Here is a 17,142-nt window from a genome sequence, read left to right as displayed (position 1 = left end):
AATCTATGTTCTTTTATATGGCTTGGTTACCTTTACTTTGTAATGCCCATGCTGCTGGCTCTGCATCTCCTGGCATCCCTGCCATTCTTCTTACCAGCATCCTCTGTGCCTGGAAATACTACCTAGCTATTGACTATTCTGCCTTTTCTTAAACCAACCAGAGTGATATCTATCCACAGTGTACAAAAAGACTATTCCACAACATATCCCTGCCTAGGATTTCAGTCTAGCAGAAGAGGCCAAACTACAAACAAAACCCCATGGTGGTATGTACCAAATGAGGAATACGGTGAGGAGACACCAGGTCATGACACTCCGTATCACACTAGTAAGTCTTGAAATTGCTCATCCAGCCTTAATTTTCTTCCCATTTCCTACACATCCCATTCATAGTGCTGTGGCCAGTCACCCTTATCAACTACACGACACAGTCTTAAAACCAAACAGTGGCCACAATGAAAATAACCTAGTGCGTTTTGAATCCAAATTCTCCAGGAATTTTTAATTCATTTTTTAAAGATGTTTTTGATTTATAGTCAGGACAGGAGAAAGAAATTAAATAATCGAATTGCAGATTTCCAGCTTTACTTGTTATTGCTTTCACACGAATTACTTTCAAAAATCTAATTGATTTGATATCAATCACAAACGAAAAGCCTAGCACATAGATTTGCTTATTTACTCATCATTTATGCCTCTGTCCTACCCAGTTTCAGTAAGTCTGCCAAGTCATTGGAGTAAGTGCCAGGCAGAAGCCCTTTACCTCACTGTGGATGGGCAGCTGCCTTGACATTTAAGTGCCAGCTGAGGCTGCTCTATGTGCAAGGGGGCTTGATAAGCACCAGCATGGGGCTCACTGTGAAGAATTCTTGATTGCACAAAATGCCATCCCTGTATCCCTTTGGTCGTTTTGAGATTAACCTGAAGGTATTATTTGTTACTGTCATTGATTCCTTATAGATCTTTATATTTTATGTAAGAGTTTTTACTGAAGAATGAATAGTAGTAATGGAAGGTCATTAGGTATGTTTGTAAAAGGAAGAGCATCCCTCTGGGTTGACCATTAACTTCATTAGCATCCCACCTGTTAATGATCATAAATTTTAAAATAAGTTTGTAACTGGCTAGGTTTTTACCTTTCAAAGGTAATAAAGGCCCATCATGATGTCGATGCCAAAACTGTTAAATGACTCTAAGATGCTTGTTTAATCTATCAGATATCCTGAGCCCACTAACAGACAGATCACAGGTGAAGGTTAGAATGTGTATACTCTGTGCCCCATTTTGAGTAGAAGAAGAAAAGATGAGATGGAGCCTTAGCCCCTGTTCTTGTGGGGAAACCCAGGCTCCTGGGTGGAGAGGCCAAGGAGCTACTCTGTACCCTTCTGTATTTGGCAAAACTTGACGCAATTAGGTCTGTCTAAATTGCGGTGAAGAATTAATGCTAAAGCCATGAGCTCTAGCTCTCTAATTCCTAAAAATAAAATTTGAAAAATGTATAATTGAAAAATTAGAAAAAGTAATGGTAACAAAGCCATATAATGATATTCTGTGCTTGAGTGGATTCACAGCATGAGCCTGAAAGAAATCTCCAGGCTACTAGTGGTGGCACATTTATCAGGCTCTCCAGTAATGAAACTGGCTTGACAAAGCCTGCCTTGAATGCCCCGCCGGGCAGCAGACTATGGACATGTGCAAGGCGTGTTTTTATCTTTTTATAACACCTTGACATTCAGGATCTCTCTTTTTTTAAAAGTCTTAAACAGAATCATTATTCTGGTAGGGGAAAAGTTAGCTTTAAGATATATGCAGGTGGCTCAGGGGTGTGAGTGTGACTTCCTACATGAAAAATAACCACCCAGAGCACCATCATTCAAGGCTGTAAATAGAGCGCTGTCTGTTGGGACAGTGCTGTGTGTCAGCACGTAGCGTGGAATTTGAGGAGTAGGCTTTAAGCCTGAGAGTAGTACTTTCTGTATTTCAGGATTTTTACTAACAGCTCAAATTAGATCTTTTACATAATCCAATCAAAACCATCCTGTTTCCAAATACTGAGTCAAGCAAAGAGGGGACAGAGGTTTATTTTATCGAAAGCAGTGCTAAAGACAGTAATTTTTACTTCCTGAGGCCTCCAATCTAAATGTCTAAAGCACCTTAGGGTCCAGTTTCCCCAAATCTTCCTCCTGCTGTGTTTTAGGAACCTCAGATTCTCAAGCCTTATCTGCGTTTGGGCTAGGACAGGAAATCACATTCCCCTCGTCTTTCTCCAGCTGAAGGAATGCCCTTGGCGGGAAAGCAGGGCTGTGGCCACCAGCAGCTTCGCTTTACAGTTTCTCATCCTTAAAGCATTCTGGGAGGCCACATCTTCCTTTCCTGTTAGTCACAGACCGAGGGCTCCCTTGCTCACTGGCCTCCACAACACAGAGGGCAGGCTGTCCCTGCCCCTGAATCCACTGTCCCTTTACAATAAGAACTCGAGGGGCTCACAAGCTTGGAACTGCCTCCTCATTGTCCATGCAGAATAAACCAGAGAAGGAAAGGGGCCTTGCTTTGTTACAGTGTGTTTTGTTACAATGTGGATGTGTGTTCCTCCTTTGTATTCGCTGCAACCACAAACATCTCAGAACAGGTCTGTGTTCTGAGGTCTCCACAGGGTATCTATCCAAGCCGACTTTTTTTTTCCCTGTGTTACTATTGGCAGGAGCTCCAACATGATCTCTCCTGCTCCTCTAAGCCCAATGTTGGGCCAGAGGATTAGAAAAGATCAACAGGAAAGCTGCAAGCCTAGAGCTTTGAGAGTGAAGCTCTGCCTGTGTAGTGTAGGGTTTCAATAGTACCTCTTCTCAAATGACACAATGTATCATGAGCAAGAACCGGGGTACCTAGCAATGGAAATGCCTGGGTTCAAACCTCGGCCTTGTTCAATGACTGGATCTATGATCCTGGAAAAGTTAACTGCTCTGTGTTTCATTTTGCTCCCCTGCAAAACAACAACAAAAATCTAACTGTTTAAGGTTTGGGTGAACAGTGAATGAAATACATGCAGTGCTCAACACAGAATCTGGCGGAGAGGAAACCATTGTGCCACTGGTTTTCTCAGGTAGTGAGCAAATCTGTCTCAGCATCTAAGGCATGCCGGGTGTTTTTGTTTTTGTTTTTGTTTGTTTGTTTGTTTGTTTTGTTTTGTTTTGTTTTTTTCTGAAGATGAACCAGATGGCCATGCCTTTGCTCCTGGGGAGTTTACGTACTTTGTTGGGTAGGGAAAAATAGATGGATGATAAGCCAACATAAAACTAAGTTACCAAGATCATTGAGATTCTGAAAAGCTTGACGGGCCACTTATCGGAAGCCATGGTGGGTGTGCGGTGGCTTCCGATGAGGTCATACTGTGGCATAAACATCGGAAGGGGAGATGTTTAAGCTGAGATTGGGGTACTTCAGTATCACGTGCCAGGTCGTAGTGGTCTCAACAGCCAGATTTGTTTGTTTGTTTCCACTTGGCAATCACCTCAGAGAAGCCCTTGTGATTACCATCATAGATTTTTGCTATCTTTGAAAAATTAAAGACATAATTCTTTAAATGGAGCAGAGATTATGCTCTCTTATACAAACATACATTTTGTTGTTATTTTAAAGCACATAATTATCTTTCATGTTCGTCTTTAATTATTATTTTAAGACCTAAGTTCTTGGCTTGCTTCCATGGAGAGGGATACAGTGCTCAGCCTTAGCCTCTTCTTCGAGCAGCCCTGGGGCTGAAATGTACAGGTAATTTTAGGAGAGGCATTCAATTATATGCTCAATGACTCAGATCTTCTGCTTTCTGCCCCTGGGCAGTCTGGAGCAGAAATGGACCTAGCTAGGCACTGGCTGTAGTGATTGAAGGCCACCGGACACCCAATGCCTTCTGTTTCCTAAGCAAATGATGCCCAGAGGCCTCTCTCCCCTTCTTCACTGACAAAACACATTGTATCTTGTCCAGCAAAACCACACTCTATTGCAGCTCACCTCTAAATAGCCTACCTTCAGAACCTTCAGATGGTAACTTGAGTTACAAAAGGATTTGAGTAGAATGAACACAGAGGGAGGGAGGGGTTTCATACAAAAAAAAAAAAGGTTTTGAGGTTTTCTTTGAGCAAAGCTTTAAATGACTCTGTCAGGTGCAAAGAGGGTTGAACTTGCCTTGCAAGGAGCTAAGACGGTGGCGTGCATCTGATTTAACATATCTGTCTTCCGCTCGACCCATTGTTATTATCTATCATCTTTTAATACATGTCTCTGGTCAGAACATCGCCAGCTCTAATGGCCTCCAAGCCACTCGGGTTTCATGGGGTTTGGGTGGAATAATAATGCCTATCCACATTTGTGAAGGAAACTTGGAAAGGGCAGAACTGCCATTCTGTCTGAGTAACCCCTGTGTTCTGAGCTCCACTGCAAAGTTACTCTATCTGTTAACCACCCTGTCCTGCAGGGATGGGAAAAGAGATGACGACGGTAAATCACTGGCCAGTGGCTGGAACAGGGAGAACTTTCCTGAGGTTTCCTCACTAGACTGTTATTCTGTAATATCTTAGAGGAGTTATTTTTTTACCCACTGTCTCCATTTCATGAGCCCCACCTCACTCATCAGCCTGTTTGTGATGGCTTACAGCCCATCTCCTCGCTAACCCTGTCTGCAGAGGCCTACTAGCTCCTGAATCCGGCAGACTTTGGATCCTGACTTTATCTTCTCCTTTCAGCAGATGCAATATTGTTGACTCCTGTCTTTGCCCACTGTGTCTCGTCCATCTTGGCTTCCATGACGCGGCCCTTTTACCTTCCCTCTGTCTCTACTGCTTTCTCTCAGTTTCCTTGAGGGTCAGTCTGCCTGGTTGTTGGATTGATAAACCTCAAGGCTTGGCTGGCCCCGAGTCCTTCATCATATAAAGATCGGCTCTCTCCTTAGGTCATTTGGACCATGCCCTGGCTTTAGTTATGCCATATGGCTCACACAAATCTTCCCAGTCCATACTCTCCTCTGAACTTTAGGTCTATATTTGATATTCAGAGCCCTTCAATGACATGCTCCAAACCACCTCTTGATCTCCATTTTAAGCTTGGCTCTCTGTTTTTGAGTTCATAATCCATGCAAGCCAGGAGTCTAGGCAGCACTCAGGACAACTCCCTCTCTCATCTGCTACCCTCCTCCATGATCCTCTCCTCCCCTCCCCGTCCTCCCCCCTCCCCATTGTCAATCTACTAGCAAAACCTGCTGATTTTCATTCCCAGGTATTCACAATCTATTTCTCACTGTCTCTGCGTCTCTTTTCCCACCCAAATCACCATCCTGTCTCTCTCTCACAACAACAGAAGTGCACTCAGGAAGCCCCTGCATCCCCTCTCCACCAGATCCTTCTGCAAACTGTACACAAGTGAAACACAAGTCTCACTTCTTTGAGTACAGAGGAAGTCTTTCTCGTTCTCAGATCTAAAGGTTGAGCGTGTTCTGGATGACCCCTGTGTCCTGCTGTAGTTGTATTTTAAATTATTATCTTTTGCTTTTTAGAGGCAATTGTAGAGTTTGTGTTTCCGTATTTAAAATTACTTTCTCCTAATTGAGGAAATTTGGAAAATTCCATTAAATCAGTCCTGTCTCCCCCAAACAACCACTGTTAAATTTCATTTCAAAATTACTTTAGGGGCACAGATACACGGGCTTTTCACAAAAATAATTACACAGCACATGAGTTTTAGTATTCTGTTTTACTTAGTGTGGAAATATGAGCATTACATCACATCATTAAGTACCTGTTAAGACTTTTTTTCCAGGGTATCTCATCTTTTATTTATGAATAGAACAAACATGTAACACAGACAGATAGGAGATTCTGTTATAGTACAACCACATCCCAACATTCTGCTTCTCACTTACCTATTTTTCTTTATTTTTTTTATTTATTCTTTGGTAATTTCATACATGAGTACAATGTATTTAAAGACTTAAAATAGTTAGGGGTACGCATGTGTGTCTGTGTCTGGATATATGCACATGAGTGCAGGAGCCCTCAGAGGCCACCAGAGGGTGTTGGATCCCCTGGAGCTGGAATTACAGGCAGTTGTGGGAACTGAATTCTGGTCCTCTCTAAGAGCTGGGAGTACTCCTAGAAGCTGAACCATCTCTCCAGCTCCAAAGACAGTGCATTCAGAGCACACTCACCTCCAAACTGTAGTCCTTCAGTTTCTCCCGTAAGACCCTCTACGTCTCACTCCTAAGTTTATGTCTTCCTTTTCACAACCCCCTGTGTCCAGTCAGTGATGCCAAGATGTGCATGAATGTGAAGTGGCCACTGAATCTTCGGCAACTGACTGTGGTGGGCCATAGCATTGCAGGAGACTGACTCTCCTTCCCTCGGGCCATCCGTTGCCGGTAGTGTCTTAGCTGGGGCAGGGTCTGCACCGTAGCTGCTCTGAGTCCGAGAGTGCCGTTTCCTAAGCAGTCCTCCTCAAGCGTTGGCTCCTGCTGTCTTCCCACCACCTCTTCCACAGTGCTCCCTGAGCCTTGCTGGAAATGTAATATCCGGCTGTCCATTTAGGGGTGAGCTCTCTCTGTAGCCACTGACTCTCTTCCTTAGAGACGTTGTGAGTCCCAGTATTAACAGCCATCTGCTACATAAGGAAGCTTCTCTGCTGAGGGAGAAGACCATTTTTATTAGCATGTATTAACTATAGAAAACCATGTGTTTCGTCACATTTTAATGGCTGTATTATTTGTATGAATTCGCCACACCTTTTAACACTTTCTAAATTGTTTTCCGTGTGGACTCTTTCAGTTTGTATCTGCTCTTAACAACAACACTGTAGTGCATAGCTTCTGTGGAAAACTGATTATTCCTGAGCCCTGCAATTATTGCATTTAAAAGTGTGTGTGTGTGTGTGTGTGTGTGTGTATTTGTGTATGCACACACATGCACACATGTGGGTGTGAGCTTAAGTTCTTAATATGTCTCTGTTCAGAAAGGTTGCATTAATCTCACTGTTTTTTAAAAACAGATTATTTCTTAAGGTAATTTCCATTTGTATTTTTCTTCTTATAAATATTTAAGAACAGTAAGATCAGATACCAAAAAATTGGTATTACCAGTCATCATAAAACGCAATTATATACGTAAGTATTTTTAAGAGAGTGATAACATGCTTTAAGTGACACAGACATTAGGAATTTTAAACCTAATTTTCTAACAACAAAGTTATGCTTTGCGTATCGACTTTTCTAGATAAAAACTAACTTAAAACCCTTAAGCATGATCAGATAATATGCTTTATTGGAATATCCTCTTTGGGGTAGACTCTGAAACCATTTTAATAGGTTAAAATAATGACTTTAGGGCTGCTATATTTACTACATTCCTTGAGGTTAGATTTAAATTGCCAATCTACTTCCTATTGTCTTCTTATAAGTGCATCAAATTTACACATACAAAAAAACCCTAAAAACTAGAGAAAAGAGGTTTTAGAAAATTTAGAATTTGAATATATCTTATCATGCAAGCCCATGTGTCTGTATTGACAGAAGTGGGTAAGTGGAATTATGCTCTTGTATGGGTCCTAACTTATTCATGAAGGAGCACATGTTTATTATAAAGGACATTGCGATAAACTGTTAATACAATCTTGTAATCCTTACAACAACCTTTAATTTTTTAAGTTTTTAGACTAAGATAAATGCAACATGGTAGATACAATCAATCTGTAATAATAATAATGTAATAATACCATTAATTACATTAAATGTAAGTGGACTAAAAATTCAATTAAAAAGCAGAGATTGACAGACTAGATGAGAAAACCCAGCTATATGTGATTATTATAAAAGTAAGGTCTAGGAAAACTACATTGTGCAAACAACCAAGTACAGAAGATTGGTGTGGCCACATTAGCACTGGAGGAAGAGATTCCAGTATGAGAAATGCTGACACCGTAAGTCAGTATATCAACTAGAGTTCACAACTCTAAACCTAATTACAGAGCTTCAAAATCTATGCAACAGCATTGACGGAATTAAAGAAAGACAAATCCATAATAGTTGTAGAATTTAATACTATTTTCTTACTAATTGATGAGACAAGCACATTAAACATCAGTAAGAACATAGGTTTGCTCAATACTATCAACTAATTTGATTGATAATCCATATACCCAGTATTTCAGGAACATCTGCATTTTCATGAAAATAGACCAGTTTATTAATAGGTCATAAAAAAAAGTCTCTAGATATAAGTTTAATATTGTTGTGAGGTATCTGTTAGGAGGTATCCACCAGAGAAGACTCCTTGGACATGAGTTCAAGCCAATAGAAAGCCTTTACTAGCCTTCCAGTGACCCCCTGGGGGTTCAGGAGCTGATTGCAGTCCTGAGCCTTTCTCAGGATGGGCATTTAAGCACACAAAACAAATCCTGGATTGACACACCTCAGTTAGCACGAACAGTTAGCCATAAGCAGAACTACAGAAGCCAGAAAAGCAGCATTAGTACATTTAGGGACTTTCCCACGACTTTGATGGAGTAGGTCTTTGTTCTCACTCTGGCTGGTGGTGCTCCCTGTATACATGATAGATTCCAAGGCCTGAATAGTACTTCCATCATGGCATCAGCTGTGCTAAAATGTGGGGGCCTGTGTGTGTGTGTGTGTGTGTGTGTGTGTGTGTGTACATATATGAGAGATATATATATATATATATGTATATATATATATATATATATATTAGTGTTTCCATATTCTATTATAGTATCCAACATTTGGGAGTTGAAAAAAATTAAGATCTTACATACCAAAGCAAAAGAAGTCTAAAATACCTAGGAATAAATTTGACTTTTGATATTTAAGAACCCAAAACTAAAACAATATTAAGATAATTTTCAAAGGCTCAAATAAATGATGAGATATATCGTGTTTAAGAATCAAAGGATTTGCCAGGCAGTGGTGGCACACACCTTTAATCCCAGCACTCGGGAGGCAGAGGCAGGGAGATCTCTGTGAGTTCAAGGCCAGCCTGGTCTACAGAGTGAGTTCTAGGACAGGCTACACAGAGAAACCCTGTCTTGAAAAACTAAAAAAAAAAAGAATCAAAGGATTCTAGTTTGATAATAGGCCAGCTTTTTCTCAAATGGACTTCTAGATTGAGCACAAATTCAACTAAAATTCTGCCAGACATTTTATTGAAATTTTTTACTGAAAAAGCTAATTCTTAGATTTATATTGAAATGCAAAGAACCCTATGATAGACAAAATAATCTTTAGAATAAAAAGAACAAACCTGGAGAACATACATTATGTGATATTAGTACTTCTTATATAGATATAAGTGAGGACAGATAACTACCTCAGTGGATACAACGGAGTCCAGAAACCAACCCACGCAAATAGTCAATTGATTCCAAGAGTGTTGCTGAAGCAATTTAGAGGAAGAAGGTCACCTCAGACTCACTAAGCTCTTCCATTCTTATATTAGCTTCTGACATTTTACATATTAGTGTCAAGAGCAAAGCGATGTGACTTATGTTGTATATGAAAGCCAGAGCTAACACATCAGGGCACTCCATGTGAAGTGTCTGTTGAGTCTACTTGAATCAGAAAGCTAAGTCATACACCAGCTCTATTAAGATGTGCTAAGTATTTTTCAGTTTCAAAGGGGTACTGGTAATTGTGAAGTTCAAAACCACAGAAGTTTCTGGGAGCCATTGTTAAGATAAATACCTGGGAAAGAATGAAGTAAAAATATGTACAATTTTTACTGAAATCTTAGCAAATTGGCTCTTTGCAGTGATAACATTTCTTTCCAAGATGTCACAAACGTTGCTCAAGTCCTTGATGAGTATTAAAGTCACGGAGACTCCTCTCTGACCAGGTACCCTATCACTGGAATGACCCTAGCTGTGCGAAGCCCTGAAGTAATGCTGGCTCATTGTTGTGTACGTTTCATTCACTCATTCAGTGTTTGTCGAGTAGCAGTAGATATCAAGCAGACGATGATAAGCAAGACATGTGTCACTCTGTCCCCACTTTCACATGTGGAAAGTGCAGACTAAAATAAATGCCCTCTCATAGCAGAATAGAGATCAGTAGTGACTGAACACTGTAAACTGTCTGTCTCGTGCTTCCTACAGTTTATACTAGCGTCAGCCAATAGAAATGCAATGTAAGCACATATGTAATTTTATATTTTCTAATAGCCACATTAAAAGGTATAGGGTGATTTCACTTGGGTAATATATTATCTAAATTAATATATCTAAAATGTGATCATTTCAACGTGTAATTAATGTTTATTTATTTACTTTTTTGCAATGCTAAAGATCCAACCTAGGGCCTTGTATATTCTAGGCAAGTACTATATCACTGAGCAATATCCTCCAGTCTCAATATTTTTATATTTATTAAAGGATCTTTTAAAGATATTGTGCAGGGGGCTGGAGAGATGGCTCAGCAGTTAGGAGCATTGGCTGCTCTTCCAGAGGACCCAGGTCCAATTCCTAGCAGCTCACAACTCTCTATAACTCCAGCTCCAGGGGATCTGACACCCTCACACCAGTTCACATAAGAAGATACTGTGCCAAGATGTGCTTCCTATAGGACTTACCTCAATTTGGATAAGCCACATTTTAGCTATTCAGTAGCCACATGTGGGGAATGCCTACCTAATTGGCAGTGTACATGTGTGAATCACCTCCGGTTTGTTGAATTTTAAAGCTGGACTCCAGAGAGAGACCTGATGGTGTGTCTGATGCTCAAGAAAGATCACTGTGTCCGGGAAATAACTTCCATTATTGTATTCCTAGAAATCCCGGACTTGTGGTCAAAATGAACATCATTCTGCTGTGGCTGTATAACTCCCTGAGAGAATCCCAGAGTTTCGCCATATTTATAGACAAATCTACCTAGCCAGTGTGCAGATAGATCCAAGTGGTCTCTGGGAACTATAAATACTCCCGGTGTTCAATGATTCCCCCAATAATGATTCTCCAGAAGGCAAAAATATTGCTATTCAGATTTCTCAATAAATATCTGTAAGATGAGTGGTGAACTGAATCAATAGCCCACATATTATTCTCTGACGCACAAACAAAATATTTTTAGCTCCAGGTTAACGAGCTCATGTTTATTTACACGCTTGTCTCCTGTTTAAAATTCATTTGCATCTCAACAGAATAATTTTTGTTCTTCTACCTAAGGTCATTATTTCCATTAGGCTATCCATCCCCATATTTCCGAGACTGCAACTGATTTACCCTGCTATGCTGAATTTAGAATTCTGAATTTATAATCACTCACCAAGACCGAATTTCAACTGTGATTTAGGAAGGGCGTGAGTTGGAACCAGCGTGGGTTTGGTCATTGTTTTGACACAAATGTTTATAAATTTGTCATCAGATGGGTCTACCCATCTCTGCTTCTTCAGAACCACCTGGGGTGCAGAATGACGGTCCTCAGGCGCTTGCTGTGTGAACAGTCAGTACCAGAGCAGAGTCACTTCCCACTGGAGTTTGACAACCGCTGTCATCCATACAGTGAAGTTCTGCGTTAGTGTAACTAAGGATTAAATTACACATCACCGTTTCCATCGGTTCTGTCACTGCCACAAATGCTATCCAAGCGTTTGCTGGTTCTTCACTACCTATGCTGGCCCTTTCATTGTATGCTGTAATTTCCCTTTCGGTAAAGTTTTCATTGTGCAGGAGAGCTCCTTGACATAGAGGTTACGAATGATGGATTCTGCTAGAGTCAAATAATATTTATCGTAAGTGAGCTAATGTCTGAAATCAAATTGTCTGGGACCCAGATAGCGTTCTCTCACACGTTCCCCTAGTCTCTGTAATGTTTGTGACAGTGTCGGGAAAGGTGTGCCTCATTCCTTTCTCTTTTTTTCCCTCTGAAATCATTTTAAGTGTACTTTAACTCAATCACAGTTCTGCAGAAAGCTATTGAAGCAGACACAAGGACTGGAGCTTAGAGAGTGAATCAGACTCAGTGTCTGCCCTCTAGGAGGTCACAGCCTCGGCAAGGCAATGGCGAGAGACAGGTACAGAAGCCTTCTGTTAAATGTAATGTATGAAGGCAGCAAGGAGCAGGGAGAAGCAGGGGGGGGGGGTAACTGCCTGAGAAAGGAAGGGAGGCAGGGGCTGGCTTCGAAGAGAGGATGGCACTCTGCATGCGTATGAGCCTCAGCTAGCCACGTGGATGGAAACATTCCTGCAAGGTAGTCCAAGGTACAGGGAACCTCAGAATTTGGGGTCTTCTAAGCCAGAGTGCGCTCTTTGCACTCACCACAGCTTTCTCCATGAACCTGGCCTTCAGCAGCACACTGGCCACCATTTCTGTGTTTCATGCCAGACAGCCCTGTGGTAAAATCTAAAGAGTGATGCATTTCCTTTCCAGGCCCTTCAATGCCGTTTAATTCACACCAGCAATAACTGCATAGGAACCTACCTTTAAGAGTTGCCAAAAGCAGTGTGCTGCTAATTTATGGCCACATCTATTAAGGCTCTAGAGAGAATCTAACTCCTGGATTTTAAACATGGTTGAGATATTACCATGATGTTTCCCGATTTAATCCCTCCATAAATTAGATGAAATGATCATATCACCTGTTGTCGCTTCATTCTTGCCCCATCTCCAATCACTCTTTTGCCTTCATTAATTCAGAATGAAATACCACAAAGCATTAATGGAGATGGGGGGGTGCCTTTTTATGACTTCAATATCACACTGAAAGATGCCTCAACTTTTACCGGAATCGGGGAAAAGAGGGAGATGGGGAATCCTACTCATCTCTTGCAAGCCTGTTAATAATAACCTTGCTAGATAGTTCCAAGTGAGGGAAGTAGAGCTTGGAGATGTTAAATAGCTTATCTACATCTCTCTGCAAGAAGTTACCAGGGGGCCCCACACACAAACCCAGGCCTTCTGACTCTAACTCCAAGGCCCTTTCTGGTGTGACCTCAACTCTTCCGGGAATCCTATAAAACAGCTCCTTCAGTGTTTTACAGTGAAAGACACATTGTTGCCAGCCTGTAAACAAGACCAGAAACCTCGCCATTTCCCCATCACTTTGCCGCCAGTGTTTTTACCTTACCCCTTCACAGTCATTATTTGGTGTTCTCTTACAGAAGGCAGCAGACTACTGCAGCAGAAAATGTCCTTAGATGGGAACCCCAAACCTATTCATGGACCATCAGAGAGGTCAGATGGTCTACAGTGGTCAGCTGGGCAGCCTTGTAACCCAAGCAAACCCAAGGCAAAAACATCTCCTGTTAAGTCCAATGCCCCCGCAGCTCATCTTGAAATAAAGCCAGATGAGCTGGCAAAGAAAAGAGGTAAAGTGGTTTCTTTTGCACAGATGATTCAACATATTCTGCACACACATTAAAGTGCCAGGATGGCAGAACTTTCCAGAAAAAATACTGCTTAGCAAAGGGGGTCATATATGCAATTGAATTTCTTCTTCATTTTTCCCCCTATGATGCACTTGGATGGAAAACAGAAAGGCAGATGTAGTCCTTCTCTTGTCATTCCGAGGTCTAGGATTACGGAGGTGGAGTTCATCCCCTTCTGTGCCCCCATTGTGGATGGATGAGTGGCCGTTTATCTCAGTCACTTAGGAAGCAGTATTAGCGCAGGACAGATTAGTGCCTCCCAGGCAAATGAAATTCAGGCCTGTGTAGATGAAGATGAATCTAGAGCCTGATAGATCCTCCTTGAGGGATGGCCTTCCCTGTGGGAACTCAGTTCTGTATTAGAACTTGCAGGCAATCTAACACTGAGAGGATTTTCTGTTTGACACACTAGATTTCCATTGTTCGAACCTTGGTGTCTTCGACTCGTAACTAGCCTTACAAATGAAACGGCTAAATCACTTCCCTTCAGATTCCAAGACTAAATAATGCCCTTCTGACCCAGCCTCAGTCATATTTGATTTCCTTGGCTTTGACTTGGCACGCTGGTGCCATTTTCTTGAGGGAGAGTTCTTTCTTTGAAGAAGCATGCTCCTGGTGAGATAAGAACAGTCTGTTGGCCATGCAGGCTCTCTACCCCGGTACGGGTTACAGGAAACCCCAGGAAGATGGGCCCCCCAAGAGCTGCTTTCACGCTCTTGCCGTTTCCAGGCCTGGCTCAGGACGCTGGTCGGGAGCCAGCATACCTGGCCCTCACAGCCCAGCCTCTCTAGCCCATTTGTACTTCTCTATGTCATTTTCCTGCTCCAAAATCTCTGTCCACTCTGAGCCACATGCCGTGGCTTTTACAGCGGGAGCCAGCCGCACAAATGGCCTTTAGATCGGAAGACACTGCCGTTCATGACACTTCCCCAAAAGCAAAAGGACAGGTGTCCCCTACATGGCGCAGCCAGAGCCCCCCCTGGGTGAAGGCATTCTAGAGGGCCAGACAGACCATTCCCTGTTAGCAAGGTGTTTCCTCCAGAACACAAAAGAAAGGTCTGTTTGGGGTGGATGACTTGCCTCATTTTTTTTTTTTAAGCTCATAAATAAAAGACGAAGTGGGGGTGCTGATCTTTTTTTTTTTCTTGGTATCTATTTTAGGCCCAAATATTGAGAAATCGGTGAAGGATTTGCAGCGCTGCACTGTTTCTCTGACGAGATACCGCGTCATGATCAAAGAGGAAGTGGACAGTTCCGTGAAGAAGATCAAAGCGGCTTTTGCTGAGCTGCACAACTGGTGAGTAGTCCGACCCACACCTGTAAATTCACCGAGGCCGGGCCGGGCCGCCCCCACGGCCGGGGAAACAGCATCTGACCGACGGGAAAGGTGGTTTATTTCATGCATAAGCATCACAGAACGGCTCCCTGGCTGGCGTTTTTAAAGTTCTGCAGGCAGGAAAATAGATCTTGGGAATGAAAAAGAAAAAGTATTTGAATAAGAAGAACTCTGATAGACATCGTAATTCACAGAAGATTGAAGTTGGTCTAATAGCATATCAAGGATATGTATGGACTAAAACTTATGGGGGCGGGTGCTTAAATGGTATTGACATCCGTGAAAGGCTAATCACATGAGAGATCTTTGAAAAAAAATCAAAAATATTCCCATCCTTATCATTAAATTCCCCTAGCAAAAAGAAGCATCTCATTCCGTGATAGAGCTCCGTTCTTGACGTAGGCAGTGGGGGTCATATCAGCTGTGATAAAAGAACCTGAGGGAGGAAGGGTGTACTCTGGCTCCTAGTTTGAGGGTGCAGGCCACCGTAGCAGGAGCTCATGGCTATGGCTGCGGGAGCCAGAAGCCGCTGGCCACCTTGCATCCATATTCGGGAAGCAGAGCCGATGAGTGAGTGCTGCTACCCGGCTTGCTTTCTTCTTTTTATTCATGTTCAACCCAGGACCCCCAGCCCACCGACCGCAGATACAGTGGGCCTTTCCCACTGCAGGTCATCTGATCTAGATCATATCTCACCGGTGTGGCCGGAAGCTGGCCTCCTCAGCCATTCTAGAGCCTGTCATGCTGACAATCAGTATTAGCCACCACCGTGGCGCTCGTTACTGCCCAGCTCGCTGCCCTTCACGATGTACTCAATAAACCTGTTTCCTTTCTTTCAAAAAAAAAAAATAATAATAATAAAATGGTACCCGGATGTGGTTTAGATGCTGCCCCTTCCCTCCCTTCAGCTGGTTTTAATGAAAAACGTCTCTCTGAGCCCTGGGTGTTTACTTATGTGAAATATTTGTTATTGTATAGATTGTTATATCATGGGAAAAAAATTTTCAATTAAGACTCCATTTCAAATGAAAAAAGCCATACTAAAGATAAAAGAGAAGCTCATAGCTGATATATGTGTGTGTGTATAGATACACACACACACACACACACACACACACACACACACACACACACATATTCCAGAAGCTCCATTCAGGTAAATCTACTTCTAAGTCAAATTGTACTTGACTCATACTATCAGGATCCAGTCTCTCTCCTCCTTCCTGCCTCTATCCTCACTTTCTCTATTCTTTCTTTGGCAGTATCTCCCATAGTCTCCCAGTTCTGCTTATTTTTTACCTCATTCTTAGACAGACACCTCTGTGGCTCTGTGGCAGCAGATTCCCCTGCTTCTCCATTAAGTCTTAGGCCCTGAGACTAGGCAGTGATTCCAGAAAAAAAAAAAAATTGCAATGGCTAATTCCCATTGGCTGGTTTTGGTCACGTGAAAGTCTCTGTAGAACACCCACCATGGCAAGAGAAGGGGTCTTCCCACTATCTGTTCACAGTCTTATGCTTCTCACAGTATTGACAGTGGGATGAGTCCTGACAACTCCATAAAGTAAAAATTGAAGAGCCACAGTTATCCAGGCCAAAATACAGGTGCTTCCACCGAACGAAACCACCCAACCGTGGTACCCAGGGTCATGGAATTGTCCTCCATATCTCCTTGGCCTCCCTTGATGCCAGAATTTTATGCATTTTTTTTTTTTACATATTTCTCCATGCCAAGTCCTTGCTTTGACACCGATGTGCTTTTTAACAGAAGCTGTGGAGTTGTAAAAACTAAGGATTAAGTTTCAGACTAACTTAATCTAAAATTCATGAATTTTAAGCCATCTGCTACATACAAGATCCCAAGGGTGCAGGAGACACCGGGAACTTGACAGGAAACTGTCTCCTTCAATCGCCACTCAGTCCCTTCCAGGTCTTCTGAGATGAGCGACCCTTTACCCTCATCCAGCCATGGCATCCATGGAACTTTCCTCTGGACCAGAATGTAGCTAAATTGTTCAAAGCAACTCCCAGAACTCATGTGTTTGCTTAAGCACAGCAGAGATGCTGTACTATTGAAGATCAGAATTCTTAGTCATTTCTAGTTGGGATTTTTTCCAGTCTCTCCTTAAGTCAATTGTCCTGTTGCTTGTAAGTCTGCCCAACAAGCGTCTAGAGCCAGGGGCAGCAGAGGTTAGCTGGAAAGGACCAGCTAGTGAATTTGTTAAGCATTCCAAGCACATGGTCACCCAGCTCTGCTTGCCTATCCAAAAGCAACCTTGGACAATACAGAAAGACACTGGGACAAGGTTGACTCCTGGGGTCTGCCATTTGCCAGCCTTGGTCTTGGGGGTTTAGTCCTCAGCCTGGAGGGGAGTTCTGTGTCCTGTCCATCTGGCTGG

At 42.3% G+C, this 17,142-nt stretch overlaps 1 protein-coding gene across 8 annotated transcripts in view; it reads left to right on the top strand.

Annotated features, from left to right (window-relative positions):
* Positions 1-17,142, top strand: part of Spats2l (spermatogenesis associated serine rich 2 like) — a 171,543-nt gene that overhangs the window by 115,896 nt on the left and 38,505 nt on the right. For 6 of the 8 annotated variants that reach the window (XM_028885999.2, XM_028885992.2, XM_028886035.2 and 3 more), the window contains 2 exons: positions 13,144-13,350; positions 14,572-14,707. In XM_028885999.2, coding sequence (XP_028741832.1) covers positions 13,144-13,350; positions 14,572-14,707 — 343 coding nt within the window. The remainder of the gene's footprint in view (positions 1-13,143; positions 13,351-14,571; positions 14,708-17,142) is intronic. The other 2 variants (XM_028886027.2, XM_028886018.2) reach the window with 1 other exon arrangement.

This window comes from Peromyscus leucopus, chromosome 13 (genome assembly GCF_004664715.2).
Source record: "Peromyscus leucopus breed LL Stock chromosome 13, UCI_PerLeu_2.1, whole genome shotgun sequence".
In the NCBI taxonomy this organism is placed as follows: domain Eukaryota; kingdom Metazoa; phylum Chordata; class Mammalia; order Rodentia; family Cricetidae; genus Peromyscus; species Peromyscus leucopus.
Note: the sequence above shows the minus strand (reverse complement) of the source record. Positions and strands in the feature narration are given on the sequence as shown.